The 12,756-nt window shown below is 40.2% G+C and overlaps 1 protein-coding gene across 1 annotated transcript in view; it reads right to left on the minus strand.

Moving 5' to 3' along the window:
- LOC124787764 (Werner syndrome ATP-dependent helicase-like) overlaps nucleotides 1-12,756 on the minus strand; it is a 247,402-nt gene that overhangs the window by 182,220 nt on the left and 52,426 nt on the right. The window contains exon 2 of the mRNA XM_047254645.1: nucleotides 8,228-8,335. Within this exon, the coding sequence (XP_047110601.1) occupies nucleotides 8,228-8,335 (108 nt within the window). The remainder of the gene's footprint in view (nucleotides 1-8,227; nucleotides 8,336-12,756) is intronic.

Here is a 12,756-nt window from a genome sequence, read left to right on the forward strand (position 1 = left end):
TGCAGTGTGTCTTAAAATACACCACAAAGTGTTTCTTTACTTGTGAGCAAGTAGGTTGCAAGCTTTAGGAGAGCCCGAAGTTAAACAGATTGACTCATTACTCACTTCACACATTCTGAAGGCTGCTCTGGCACCAGTGGAATGCATGTCTTAAAACACAGCATAAAAGGACATCATCTCTTGACACTGGTACAAGATGGTCACAGACTTTCAAGTCAAGGGAGTGGAATGACAGGACTCTATAAATCAAGAGTTGCATTGCATTATGACTAAAGCTGGTAACATTTATTAAGCACTGCAAGCTACCCAGGCACCCTCAGGGCACGTGTCTTACAACAATCTTCAAACGGATATTGTCTCCTTCAAACACATGATATGACCACACATTTTTGGCGCCCAAAGGTTTGAATCTGACACTGTATACTATCCAGCGGGTTCATTGTTTGCATATTTGTTAAATGCTGTAAAAGGAAAAGACACCAGTGAGGTGGCCTGTTTTACAGCACTTCATAAAGAGGTATTGTTACCTCTACTTGAGACAGACCTCCACGTAAGTTGAAGTAATGTAGGCACACACAGCATTAGATTGACTATCTCTTTTTATAATCAAATGTCTCATTAAATTGAAGAAAAAAAAAGTGGTAGTGTCTATCGGCAAAATGTGTAGAACACTTAGGTGCTTAATTCAATGTTGAAGTTAAAATGTGTTAGTGAAATAACTCAATGTAACCTAATCTTTTTATGAGAGATTAGAAATAGTAAATACATAATGTTTGGTATCATTATAATCAGCCTTTAAGTGCATTTTAGGATACAACATTTATTTAATTATAGTTGCTAAGGTTAGCCAATTTGTTCAGAAGTTGTACACATTTGTACTTATTGTGCAGTAACACGGTGGCAGTGCCATGGAGGTAACAACCAATTGCAGACAAACTCTATAGTGTGGTGGGGCATGGTGTAATATAGCTGGGAATTGATGTTCAGAGGATTACGGACTTCCATCATGAGCTGAAACATGTCAAAATGTTTCTGTTTTAGCAGGAGATGTGTCACCTGGATTAGAGGATTTTGGTTGGAGACTCGATAGGGTCTTTCTGAGACGCATCACTATTGTTATGCCATAAATTATACAGCTCTTGTTTCTGCTATTCAGAGATATTACTAATGCCACTAATTTTATTTCTAATTTGTTCATTTATATTGCCAGCATCACCCGTCTTCCTCATTGCAGACAAATTTGACATTATCTGGAACACCAGACAAGACACTTTCAAACCTAACTCTCTTCCTATTAGGTTCAAGGGAGGAAGGATTTCTGTATCCATGACAGCAGTAGAGTTACTGATTGGCTTTCAGTGGCAAATACCTATGCTATAACAGTTTCTGGACTTTGATTTGTTCAAGTGTTCCTTGTTTTTTTATAAAATTTCCATGTTGTGAAGCTACAGGGAACTATGATCATTTAGTGGATTTTCTGCCAGTGATAGTGCACGCAAGCAGTAAAGTTGTATTGAGAAGGGTATTCAGACACAGGAACTATTCAAATTGTTTCTCATAAATTGTGATGAAGATCTTGAGTTTACTTTGTAAATTGGCTTCTGCTAAACTGACTGAAACTAAATGTTTGTAAATAAACAAGAAGCATATTCATAGTGTTACATAGCTTATTTGTTACAAAACAAATCCAGCTACATACTTTTAATTAAAATGGAACTCAGAAGTCTACAAGGACATTATAAATTTGTGATCTTCTTAAAAGGGGATTATTTTGCTGTGCTCTACAATTGCCACTAAACAAAACTGATGAGCCAAAATCCATGTAAAATCTGATTGTACATTTACATTTCTGCACCCCCGCCCCCAAGAAAGCGTTTTAATTCCCAACAGGGAGTCACAGCTCACAAAACAGTGCAGCTCAAGTACAAGCACCCACACTATATTCATCAACTTTTCGAGAGTAAGAGTACTAAGTGACTTGAAATGAACTTCACATATAATTTCAGATCTTTACAAAATGTATTCTCACCACACCGACACTCCCCCCCTCCACAACACACACACACACACACACACACACACACACACACACACACACACACACACACACTAAATTTTCGCTGCTATCACATCAGGCATGGTGTTTTAATTTAGTACTTCTTTAGTACTAGCTTTATTCACAACACATCAACACATTTTGCAGACAGTATCCACTTACGCCACTGCTCGTATCTGCCAAATTGTATCATTGTACAACACAGTTCAGGAGGTACAACGTCATAAACACTACTTAAAATGGAGCACAAATTTCTATGACTATACTCATCCTGCGTTTGACCATGAGAGCACTTAGCAACTTACAACCAACTTAAAACATAATTTCAAACCTTTTCTTAACTACTTCTTTTGTACATGCTTAACGTCAAACATTTGACACATTAACCCATTTGTAAAATAATCATAAGTTTGAAACTGTTTTATACATGGGAGTTTGATTCTTTTAAGAACCAGATGTTACTGGTATAGTACAGGGCATCCATGATGAAAGTTCCAGTTTCAAAATGCTTAGGATAACCATTGCTCAAATCAAGTAGACTGGGGGGAAAAACCACAAAAATTTTACCAATAGATGGTGCCATAAAAGTCTTAACATAAATTGGAATGGCTACAAATGACAGATGAATCACAAAACGATGGCTATGGTTTGAATTGTGCATTACACCATTCATACTGTTCAATGTGTACAACTGCAGAAGTTCAGCAGTCAACAGCTGTGGCACTGTTAGTTAGCTAAGCCCACCCACCATGACAAGATTTGATCAATTTGATGCTAAAAATCAATTTTTTAATTGTCCCGAGGCAAAAACTACATAAAAAGCAAAATGACTTTGGCATTTAATTGTTGTGAGGCACAGATCACATAAAGAGTAAAATGACATTGGTTTTTAATTGTCCTGCATAAAAAGAAAAATGAAATCTGTTTCTAATTATCATGAGATTCGCGTATGCCATGTTCAATATTTCAATATGCTGTCCACTGTTTTCTGCCACAATTTGAAGTCAAGAAATAGCATGTTCCACAACAGACTGGAGTGTCCCGGGAGTCACATTCAGAATGCGATCGACAATGCATGCCTTCAATTCAGCTACATTTGTAATTGGAGCACTGAACACATCTTTCATGTAACTCCACAGCCAGAAGTCACACAGATAAAGATCAGGTGATCTGGATGGCTACGATGTAGGCAAATTATGGTTGATAATTCTAGCAATTGCAAAAACACCTCTGCAGCATATATTTCACTGGCTGTGCAAAGTGTAGATGACTGCCATATTGCATAAAAATGATCCTACCCACACATTTTCTGCTGTTGAAGGGTTGGAATGATGATGGTGAACAAAAGACACTCATGGTGTTTACCAGTGATGATACAGGTAATAACAGGACTTGCAGGACTCATCTCCTTGAAAAAATACAGCTCTACGAAAAATTATAATCCCAATCCGCACCACAGAGTCACCTTTGCAGAACGAAGTGGCATCAACTGATGTGCATCCAGATTTTTCATTGTCCATATTCTGCAAGTCTATGTATTGACATGTCATGTCCTGGGTGATGGAAATAGGCTTCATCTGTCCACGGAAAGTTCCATGGCAATTCACACTGTCTATTTTCATGTGAGCAATAAATTCCAAGGTGAATGTTTCTCTTTCTGGCAGGTCAGCAAGAAACAACTTCTGAACATGGAAGATTTTGTACAGACAGCAATGCAGGATGTTTTAAAGGATATTGTACAGCGTGCTTGCAGGTGTGTCCAACTTTTGGGTAATTCCCCATGCACAGCATGTCTGCACACCACCCCTCAACTGCTGCTGCAATGGTGTGGCTACATCTTCGACAGAAGTTGGATCAACTGCTTTCCTCCCTCTGCCACACTGCACTTCAAAAGAACCTGTCTCTTAAAATTTTGGAATCATTTTCTCCAGACCCTTAGCAGACATTTTTCTTATCTGTGAGTGCCCAGACCATCTGTGGGGCTACTGGCACAGAGTCACTATTCTTGTGAAAGAGCTCTACCAACAGTGTGTGATCCTTCATGGAAACAGTCATGTCGAGTGTCTCGGATGCAAACTGAGGAACAGCCATGTGCAGTGTTTCTGCTGGTGTGCATATTCTGATGATTACAGCACCACCTATGGTCAAAATTTCATTAAAGCCCCCTCCCCAATGACATTCCCCCATGTTAGTTATATGCTGTTCAAATCTGACGTTATTCCGAGCAGTGGTTCTCTTTCTACAGTGTTTTGAAACTGGAACTTTAATTATGGACACCCCATATAACAAAGGAGACAGAAGACTTGCACCCCCTCACCCCCCCCTCCCTGAGTAGCAGCTATCTTTCTATTTTACTTGATTAAATTTAGATGCTAAAAGCATGACAAGCATAGTGATAGTTTATTGTACAGATTAAGTTGCTATGATTTTCTTGTCTTTTGTTAATGCTTAACTTAACACATCTCTGATGGTTCTCCGTCTTGAGTGGATCTACAGAACATGATGAATGAATGAATGGATGAATGCATGAATGTGAGCATGCATTTATTTAACATCACTAAATAGATATTCTCTGAATGTAGAGTTACTGTGTCCTTTGGCCCTTTAAGTTTCAATCCCCTGCAGGGGCTGTCCAATACTGGTAACTGGAACAAAGAGTACTGAACTGACAGCTCACACAACCTTGGTTAGAAAAAAGAAAGTCCGTCTTATTTGGCTTCTGCCAAGCAGATTTGGTGGAAATTCACTTGTTTCTGAAGGGGAATTTGTCTTATTCTTTTGTATATAATGATCTGTCATAGCAAAAGTAAATGGTAAAGGGATGTGGTTTCGATAGTGAGATTACATTTAAATATAGGGGGCAAAGGAGATGAGAAGTTATTCGCAGTAAGTCTGTGATAGTACCCTCACCCTGGGCAAAGAACTGCATGGCTCAGAAACAGTGTAGAAATGCAAATTGGCAAAGAGAGAACTCTGGTAATATGTTAGTTCAAAAGAAAAAGATTAAGGGAACCTGGTCTGATGGCTTCACACCTACACCTCTTGCACTTTAGACCCTACATTTGTTGAATATTCCTCCCGCAGTCAATACGTCATGCAGTTGGACCGACTTAAAACAAAGTGCTCTAACAAATCTACTAGGACTGAATGGTCAAAATTAATTGTATAATAAGCTGTTAATATATTTGTAATTTTTAAAAATTATGTCTGCATAACAAGAGTTCAGCACTTTTCATGGGATATTATTATTTTTGGGGTAGTTTCGCTTTTGAGAAATCTAACAACACAAAATCCAGGACGGAATAATGGCAAAATTATGAAAAGGAAAGACTGCTACTCACCATATAGAGCAGATGTTGAGTCGTAGACAGACACAATGAAAAGACTGCTATACATGTTGAACTTTTGGCAAAAAGGCCTTTTTATAAGGTAGACACACAGATACATATTCACGCAAGTGCAACTCTCTCTCTCTCTCTCTCTCTCTCTCTCTCTCTCTCTGTCTCTCTCTCACACACACACACACACACACACACACACACACACACACAGATATATGAACACTGAGGCCAGACTGCGAGCAACTGCACCTGATGGGAGAAGCAAGCTGAGTGGTGGAGGAAATAGGCATGTAGTGCTGCTTTTGGGATCATACAGGGACATGGTTCGGACAGGCTAGGGCAGCTAGGTGCAATTAGGAGGTCACCTACAAACAAATCCACAGGACAGCAATAGAAACCCGCATGGCACCATCATATGCCAGCCTATTCATGGACTGCCTTAAGGAATGCTTCCTAAACACCCAAAGTCCTAAGACCCTCAACTGGTTGATTCACTAATGAGATCTTTGTGATCTAGATTGAGGGTGAGGACATAGAATCCATATTCCTCTAGAACCTCAACACTTTCTCCCCTATTCACTTCACCAGGCCCCCTCAAACCAACACCCTCCTCAATGTTGACCTCCACCTCAAAGATAGCTATATCAGTAACTCTGTCCACATCAAACCTACCAGCCACCAGCAGAACCTCCACTTTGACAGCTGCCACCCATTCCATACAAAGAAGTCCCTTCATACAGCCTTCCATACAGCCATGGCTGTCGCATATGCAGTGATGAGCAGTTCCTCTCCAAATATACCAAGTGTCTTGCTGAGGCCTTCACAGATCGTAATTGCTCTCCCAACCTTGCACAAAAACAGATCTCTTGTGCCTTGTCTCTCCAGTCAACTACCACCTTCCACAGACCCACCACCTGACCACAAAGGAGCACTCCCCTCCCAGGACTGAAGCAAATGAATCATATTTCCACCACGATTTCGACTACCTCTTGTTGTGCCCTGAAATGGGAAATATCACACCCACTGTCCTTCCCACCCCTCCCACTGTGATATTCCACCACATACCAAGCCTACACAACATCCTCATCCATACCTACTCTACTCCTTGTTTCATCCCCTTGCCTCTTGGCTCATATCCCTACAACAGACCTGGGTGCAAGACCTGTCCCACACATCCTCCCACCACCATCTACTCCAGTCCAGTCACAAGCATCACCTACCCCATCAAAGGCAATGCTTCCTGTGAAAACAGTCATGTGATCTCTAAACTAAGCTGCAACCGTTGTTCTGCATTCTATGTAGCTCCAGTACCAATTTGATGTCTGTCTGCATGAACAGCCACCGACAAACTGTAGCCAAGAGACATCTGCACCATGCAGCTGCTGAGCATGCTGCCCAGCACAACATTCTTAATTACTGCTTCACAGCCCACACCATATGGATCCTTCCTACCAACACCAGTTTTTCTGAAATGCACAGGTGTGAACTCTCCCTGCAATATATAATAAATTCCTGTAACCTGGCTTCAACCTTTGTTAGTCCCCGCCCTTCATCTACCTATCTCCTTTCCTGCTCCCACTCCAGCACCACAAAACTTTCTACTTTGCCAACACACCCACCAGCCTTCCTTCCTCTCCTCTATTTCTCTCCTTTTCGCCTCCCCCCCCCCCCCCTCCACCCACCCAAATGTCCTGACTGCACCCCTAGCTGCCCTGCCCTGTTCCCAACACATCACTGCACACTCCCACAAGCAGCACTACACCCCTACCCTGCTATCCCTCCACCTCCCTGCCCCAGTCCCCTTTTTATCCCCAACACAGATTGCTTCTCCCATCAGGTGTAGTTGCTTGAAGACCTCCCTCAATGGCCAGAGACAGTGGCCATGTGTGTATGAGTTGTACTTGTGTGAAGGTCTGCGTGTTTTCTCCTTTAGGAGAAGTCCTTTTGGACTCAACATTTATAGCAGTCTTTTTGTTACGTCTGTCTGCAACTCATCTCTTCTACAAGGTGAGCAGAAATCTTTCCTTTTCATAATACTGTCATCTACAAACGCTTGATTAGATTTTAAATTTGGATAATGAGATACTTTTCCACAAAAACTTGTAAAACAGCAAAATAGGGATGATTTTACACTAAATTTAGTAAAATTTTCACTGAGGGAGGAGATGAGGAATGTATCTTAGTAATACTAATTTAGCAGTAGTAGAAGTAGAAGTAGCAGATGGAAAAGAATTTACTCAGAATTAGTACTGTAGAGTAAATTTCTGCCTAAATTTCTGCACACAGCTGTTAGAATATAATAAATAAACTGAGTGGCTGTAAGTCATGAAAAGCATTGTTCCATTTAAAGATATACCTTGTATGATGCCTTAACCGACTTTGAAGTCAGATGACAATCAGAGCAAGATGCACGGGTGATACCAAATTTGCGATTACACAAGAATTTTTGTTTCTGCGATCTTTATTTTCCTTCACAGAGAAGACTGCCATTTCATTGGAGATAATGTGGCACTGCTCGACAACTGTTCTGCACATTCTAACATTCTACACATACAACGTCAAGGGAGCAGAACCACTAGTGACTTACAGTTTGGGCAGGATGTTACCAACACTGACCTATAGGGCAAGGGTGCAGATAATATAGGCTACCCACAAGGTAATCCTACAGCAAGCATTCTGTGTGTGCACAAGCCATTTGACTGCTCCTACCCACAGATGCTTGGCCAGTGCTGGGGAGGTGAGAGGTGGGGGCAGTCAGCATGTACTTAAATTATGTTTAATTGTAGACTACTTACAGGTACATGCTGAGCAGGGAATTTTTTGCACTTACCTCTAAAACTGTATAAATTATCTCCCATTGCAATGGTCTGAATTTTGGATGGCCAAAATATTTTTTCAGAACCCGTATATGTTTCTCAGATGGGCACTGACTGTCAAACTAAAAAGAAGAAGAATTAAAAAAAATGATGAAAGAAAGAATGAACATTTAATAAAACAATTAAAGTTTTTGAAAATTATTTCATTTTAACAATATGCAGCACAAAAGATAAACATGGGTATCTTTTATTTGAAATGAAATAATTTTAATGTCTGGAATGCTGCATAAGAATATAGAAAAATTCACAATTACTATACTGCTAACACTCTTCATCAACTGTCATGTTTCCGTGTTACTTTCTTTTACATTATTTTATTAATACTGGTGATATATTAAGACTTTTCTGTGGAATGTTGGTCATATTATTGCTTCTCACAGTCATGACATAAATATATTCATTATTAGTCTTAAATCAGCATATTAATTTTCCTTGACATTTTCCTCATTTAGTATATGCTAAGTCAATAGATTGGGGTTTCTGGATAATGAGTTTACTTATTCTCTCATTTTATTTTATATTTCGTGATTTATTTGTATGTAAAGTGCAACCAGCCACTTTTTTGGTCTACGATACGATTTATTTTCTGTACCATCAAGCAATTTTCAAACCACTGCAGTCTTATCATCAGATGGGGGTTACAGGAACATTGTCTGGACCAAGCACAGCTAGACACTACAGTCATAGTGCTGACAGAAACAGAAATTTAGTTACTGGTAACAAAAAGACTATAAACCTTAACGATCTATCTTTTCATAAACTTCTTGGTACGAATAAACAAATTCCTGTTATTTTTGCCACTACAATGACCATAGCATCCAGCTGCACTTGGTCCAAATAATATTCCCGTAACACCTCCATCTGATGAAGATCCTCCAGGGGCTTCAAAACTAGTAATGCTACAGAAAATAAATTGTACCAAAATTCAAGAACGTGACTGGTTGCTTTTTACATACATAAATCCCCAATTTAAATCACAGTTGCAGTTCATAATCCACAATGGATACAATGAATTTATTTATACTTAACTCACAAAAAAGGATTACAGTAATGATTATAAATCACAGACAACTAATAAATAACAGAAAAATAATATGTGGTACATTCATTGATTCACATAATGGGCGATCAAAAAGTTTCTTTTGGAGGGTATTGCTGCAGTGTATACCCTATGCAGCATAACTCCAATGTGGGTATGTGAGCACCAATATGTAGGTAATGGATTAGTGTGGCATTTGTGACTTTCTGAAGCCTGTGTGGTAAATGCAGAAACACGAACTATGGCAACATTGTTACCAAATGCATTCAAACAGGATCAATGTGCTGCTACTCTTTTCGTGGCTGCCAAAGGACAAATACCACTACATGTCCATCTGACAATGAAGAATCTGTTTGGAGCAACATGTCTGTCGAGAACCACTATTGCGGAATGGTGCATCAAATTCCGAAATTCCGAGCTGATCGTGATTCAACACAATATGCACAGGACTATCTGGAAGGCCAGCCTCATCCATTACAGATAACAAGTGGGCAGCTAATGATACGATTAGGGCAGACAGGCACCTCACCACTAGTGTGCTAGCAAAGGATTTTGACTACAGTTTCAGTACTGTACAATACATTATCAGGCAGCAGTTTGGCTACCTTAGGCAGTGAATGCCAGACAGGCAGCACATCAGACGGTTCTCTGCCTGAAGCACCAGATGCTTTCCAATGTTGAAGGCAACATGTTCCTCAAATACATTGTTGCAGGTGATGAAAGCTGGTGTGACCACTGTGAACCAGAGTTTAAAGTGTCAATGATGCAATGGTGTCATCCATCATCCCTTGTCCCAAGAAGTTTAAGAGCCAGCCATCTGCTGGAAAGGTGATGCACACCCTGTTTTTTGATTACCAGTTCCCACTGCTTGTTGATTTGAAGGAACGTGTGTCTCCACTGTGGAGTGGAACTTCGCAAAGCTGGAGAAATTATGGCACACAATTGGCAAAATGTCTGCGAAAATTGCAACAAGGAGTGCTGCTGCTTCATGATGATTCATGTCCCCATGTCATAGATGTAATTCAGATGTTATGCCAACTCAAATGAGAGATACTTGAGCACCTGCCCAATAATCATGATCTCTCCCCATGCAATTATCACAACTTTGGTCCATTAAAAAGGTCTTGGAGGGGTGACAATTTCTGTTGGGTGAAAATGTGCACCGGCAGTTACGGACTTCTTCATGCAGCAGAACACAGAGTTTTACCAAATGCATATCTTCAATATGGTGCATCAGAGGGATGATTGCCTCAATGATCATGGTGATATTGCCTAATTGGCATGTCAATTATGGACTGGACAACCTTTGAACAGAAACTTTTTATCACCCCTTATATGGAAAATTCTGAAGTTTCTTCCACAATGAAACACAGGGAAACAGGAAAGTATTAGTTATGATCTGGGCAGCAATACAATGGAATCTACTATGGTATTATTTCCAGAGAAGAAATTATAGACAACAATCATACAATGACATGAGCACCATATAAAAAACACACTGGCCATTAGCAATGTATGTCTGCAGTCATGTTCAATACTTTGGTCTTATCACAGTGCTGGATAATAAATTCCTTTAAAGAGTTCAAGAAACCTCCAAGTACCCTGTATGAAAATAGTTAACACCAAACCTAATAATGACTTATCCCAACTTTGTTCTTGGAAAAGTTAGATTGTCTGGAGTAAAATAAATATCTTCTGGCTTTAGAGCAGGGCTTCACAACATACGTGCTCGCGGAGCAAGCTGTGAGCAGCAAGGTGCGAGCACGGAGCAGCGCGAGCACGCTACCCCCACTACCGGACCAGAGCGGAGGGTGGGGAGGGTCACGTGGGGTACACAACAGCTGCCGCCAGTCGATGTAAATCCGCGGCCACCTGCAGGGATACCACTCACGAATTATTACTGCGACAAATGAAACAAATAAAGGAGAATGTACATATGCCACATAATTTTATTAGCTTAGTGTATGCCTCTACCATCTGTAGACACTGAAACTAAAGAATTCCAAGACAATCCTATATTTTCAGTACTTTCTTCAACACTACTTAAAATATCACCTCCGGTTGTAGTGTTCTTCATGGCTACTACATCGAGGAGCTCCTCACTCACCTGAAGATCTCTATTAACACCTCTAATAAATATGGCAAGCTGCGCTGTTCCAGTGATATCAACACTTTCGTCCAGAGCTAGAGAATATGCCATAAAATCTTTACAGATATTTGCAAGCTGTCTCTGGACGTCATCTGCCCTGTCCTGTATGCAACGCATAATGTTCATGTTAGATAATGGCACAATCTGAAACTGTTCAACTTGCGATGGACACAAATGTTCCGCTGCAACTACCAAACATTCTTTTATTAAATCGCCATCAGTTAAGGAGCGCAGGGATTTTGCTTAAAGCAAAGCAATTTTGTAACCCACTCTGAGAGCTGCCTCAGTTGATTTTTCTTCGGCGTCCAGATCTTCTTCGGATAGCTTCCTTTTAAGTTTAATAACTTCCTGTGCACGATCTGGTCAATCACATTTTCCACGTCCGTAGTCTTTCGCATGGTACGACATATATTGTCGCTGCAAATTAAATTTCGTAAAAGAATTCAGCATTTTGTGACATACTAAACATTTTGCAACACCATCTTTTTCAGTAAACAGATACAATTCCTCCCAATGGGGGTTGAAGGGGTTGAACTGTGAAAGCATGGTTGGGGTTACACAACGGCGACTTGACATGATTCTTAACCAGCGAAGTGACTGTTAGATCTGATCGTAGTACTTTAAACGTTACACAGTCGGCGCGAATTCAATAGGCACGCTGCGACCCTATTCAAACGTGCGCGCACATTTACCCTCCCTCCCTACTCTGCGACCTTGCACCTGCTCGCGAGCACGTGCCTGAGCAGACGCGAGTACTCGCGCTCAAAACCGGCCAGTTGTTAAGCCCTGCTTTAGAGTTATCAGACATAATCTAGGAAGCAGAAACTATTTTATAGCGGGCATTGACAATATAAGTGTTCTGAAGAGTGATTATGCACTGTGCTAGGACAAGATTACATTTACTATTAAATTCTAAGAAATCATCTGGGCTATATAAAACTGCAGATGGACAATTTGTGGACATAAAACAAATGTCGTTTGCATATGAAAACAGGATGGATTGTTCCGAACAAAAACCAAGTAAGAATCAAATACATGCTGAATCATGATGAAACTGCTTCCATGACTTATGAAGTACCAAAAGTATTATTAGACAAAAAATTCAATGATGGTATAAAAATTTTAATTGGCAACCAGGTATGCAATCTATTGATTGTAAAACCTGAATGAAAACAATCAATTCAAGTGGCTGTTAGAAAACAATTGACTCACAGCTGGAATTTTACATATGGGTTGCATTATTCATTCCATTTTTGAGTGAAATCAGTCTAGGGCGCAACCGAATGATGACGACT

This window comes from Schistocerca piceifrons, chromosome 3 (genome assembly GCF_021461385.2).
Source record: "Schistocerca piceifrons isolate TAMUIC-IGC-003096 chromosome 3, iqSchPice1.1, whole genome shotgun sequence".
NCBI classification, from domain to species: Eukaryota; Metazoa; Arthropoda; class Insecta; order Orthoptera; family Acrididae; genus Schistocerca; species Schistocerca piceifrons.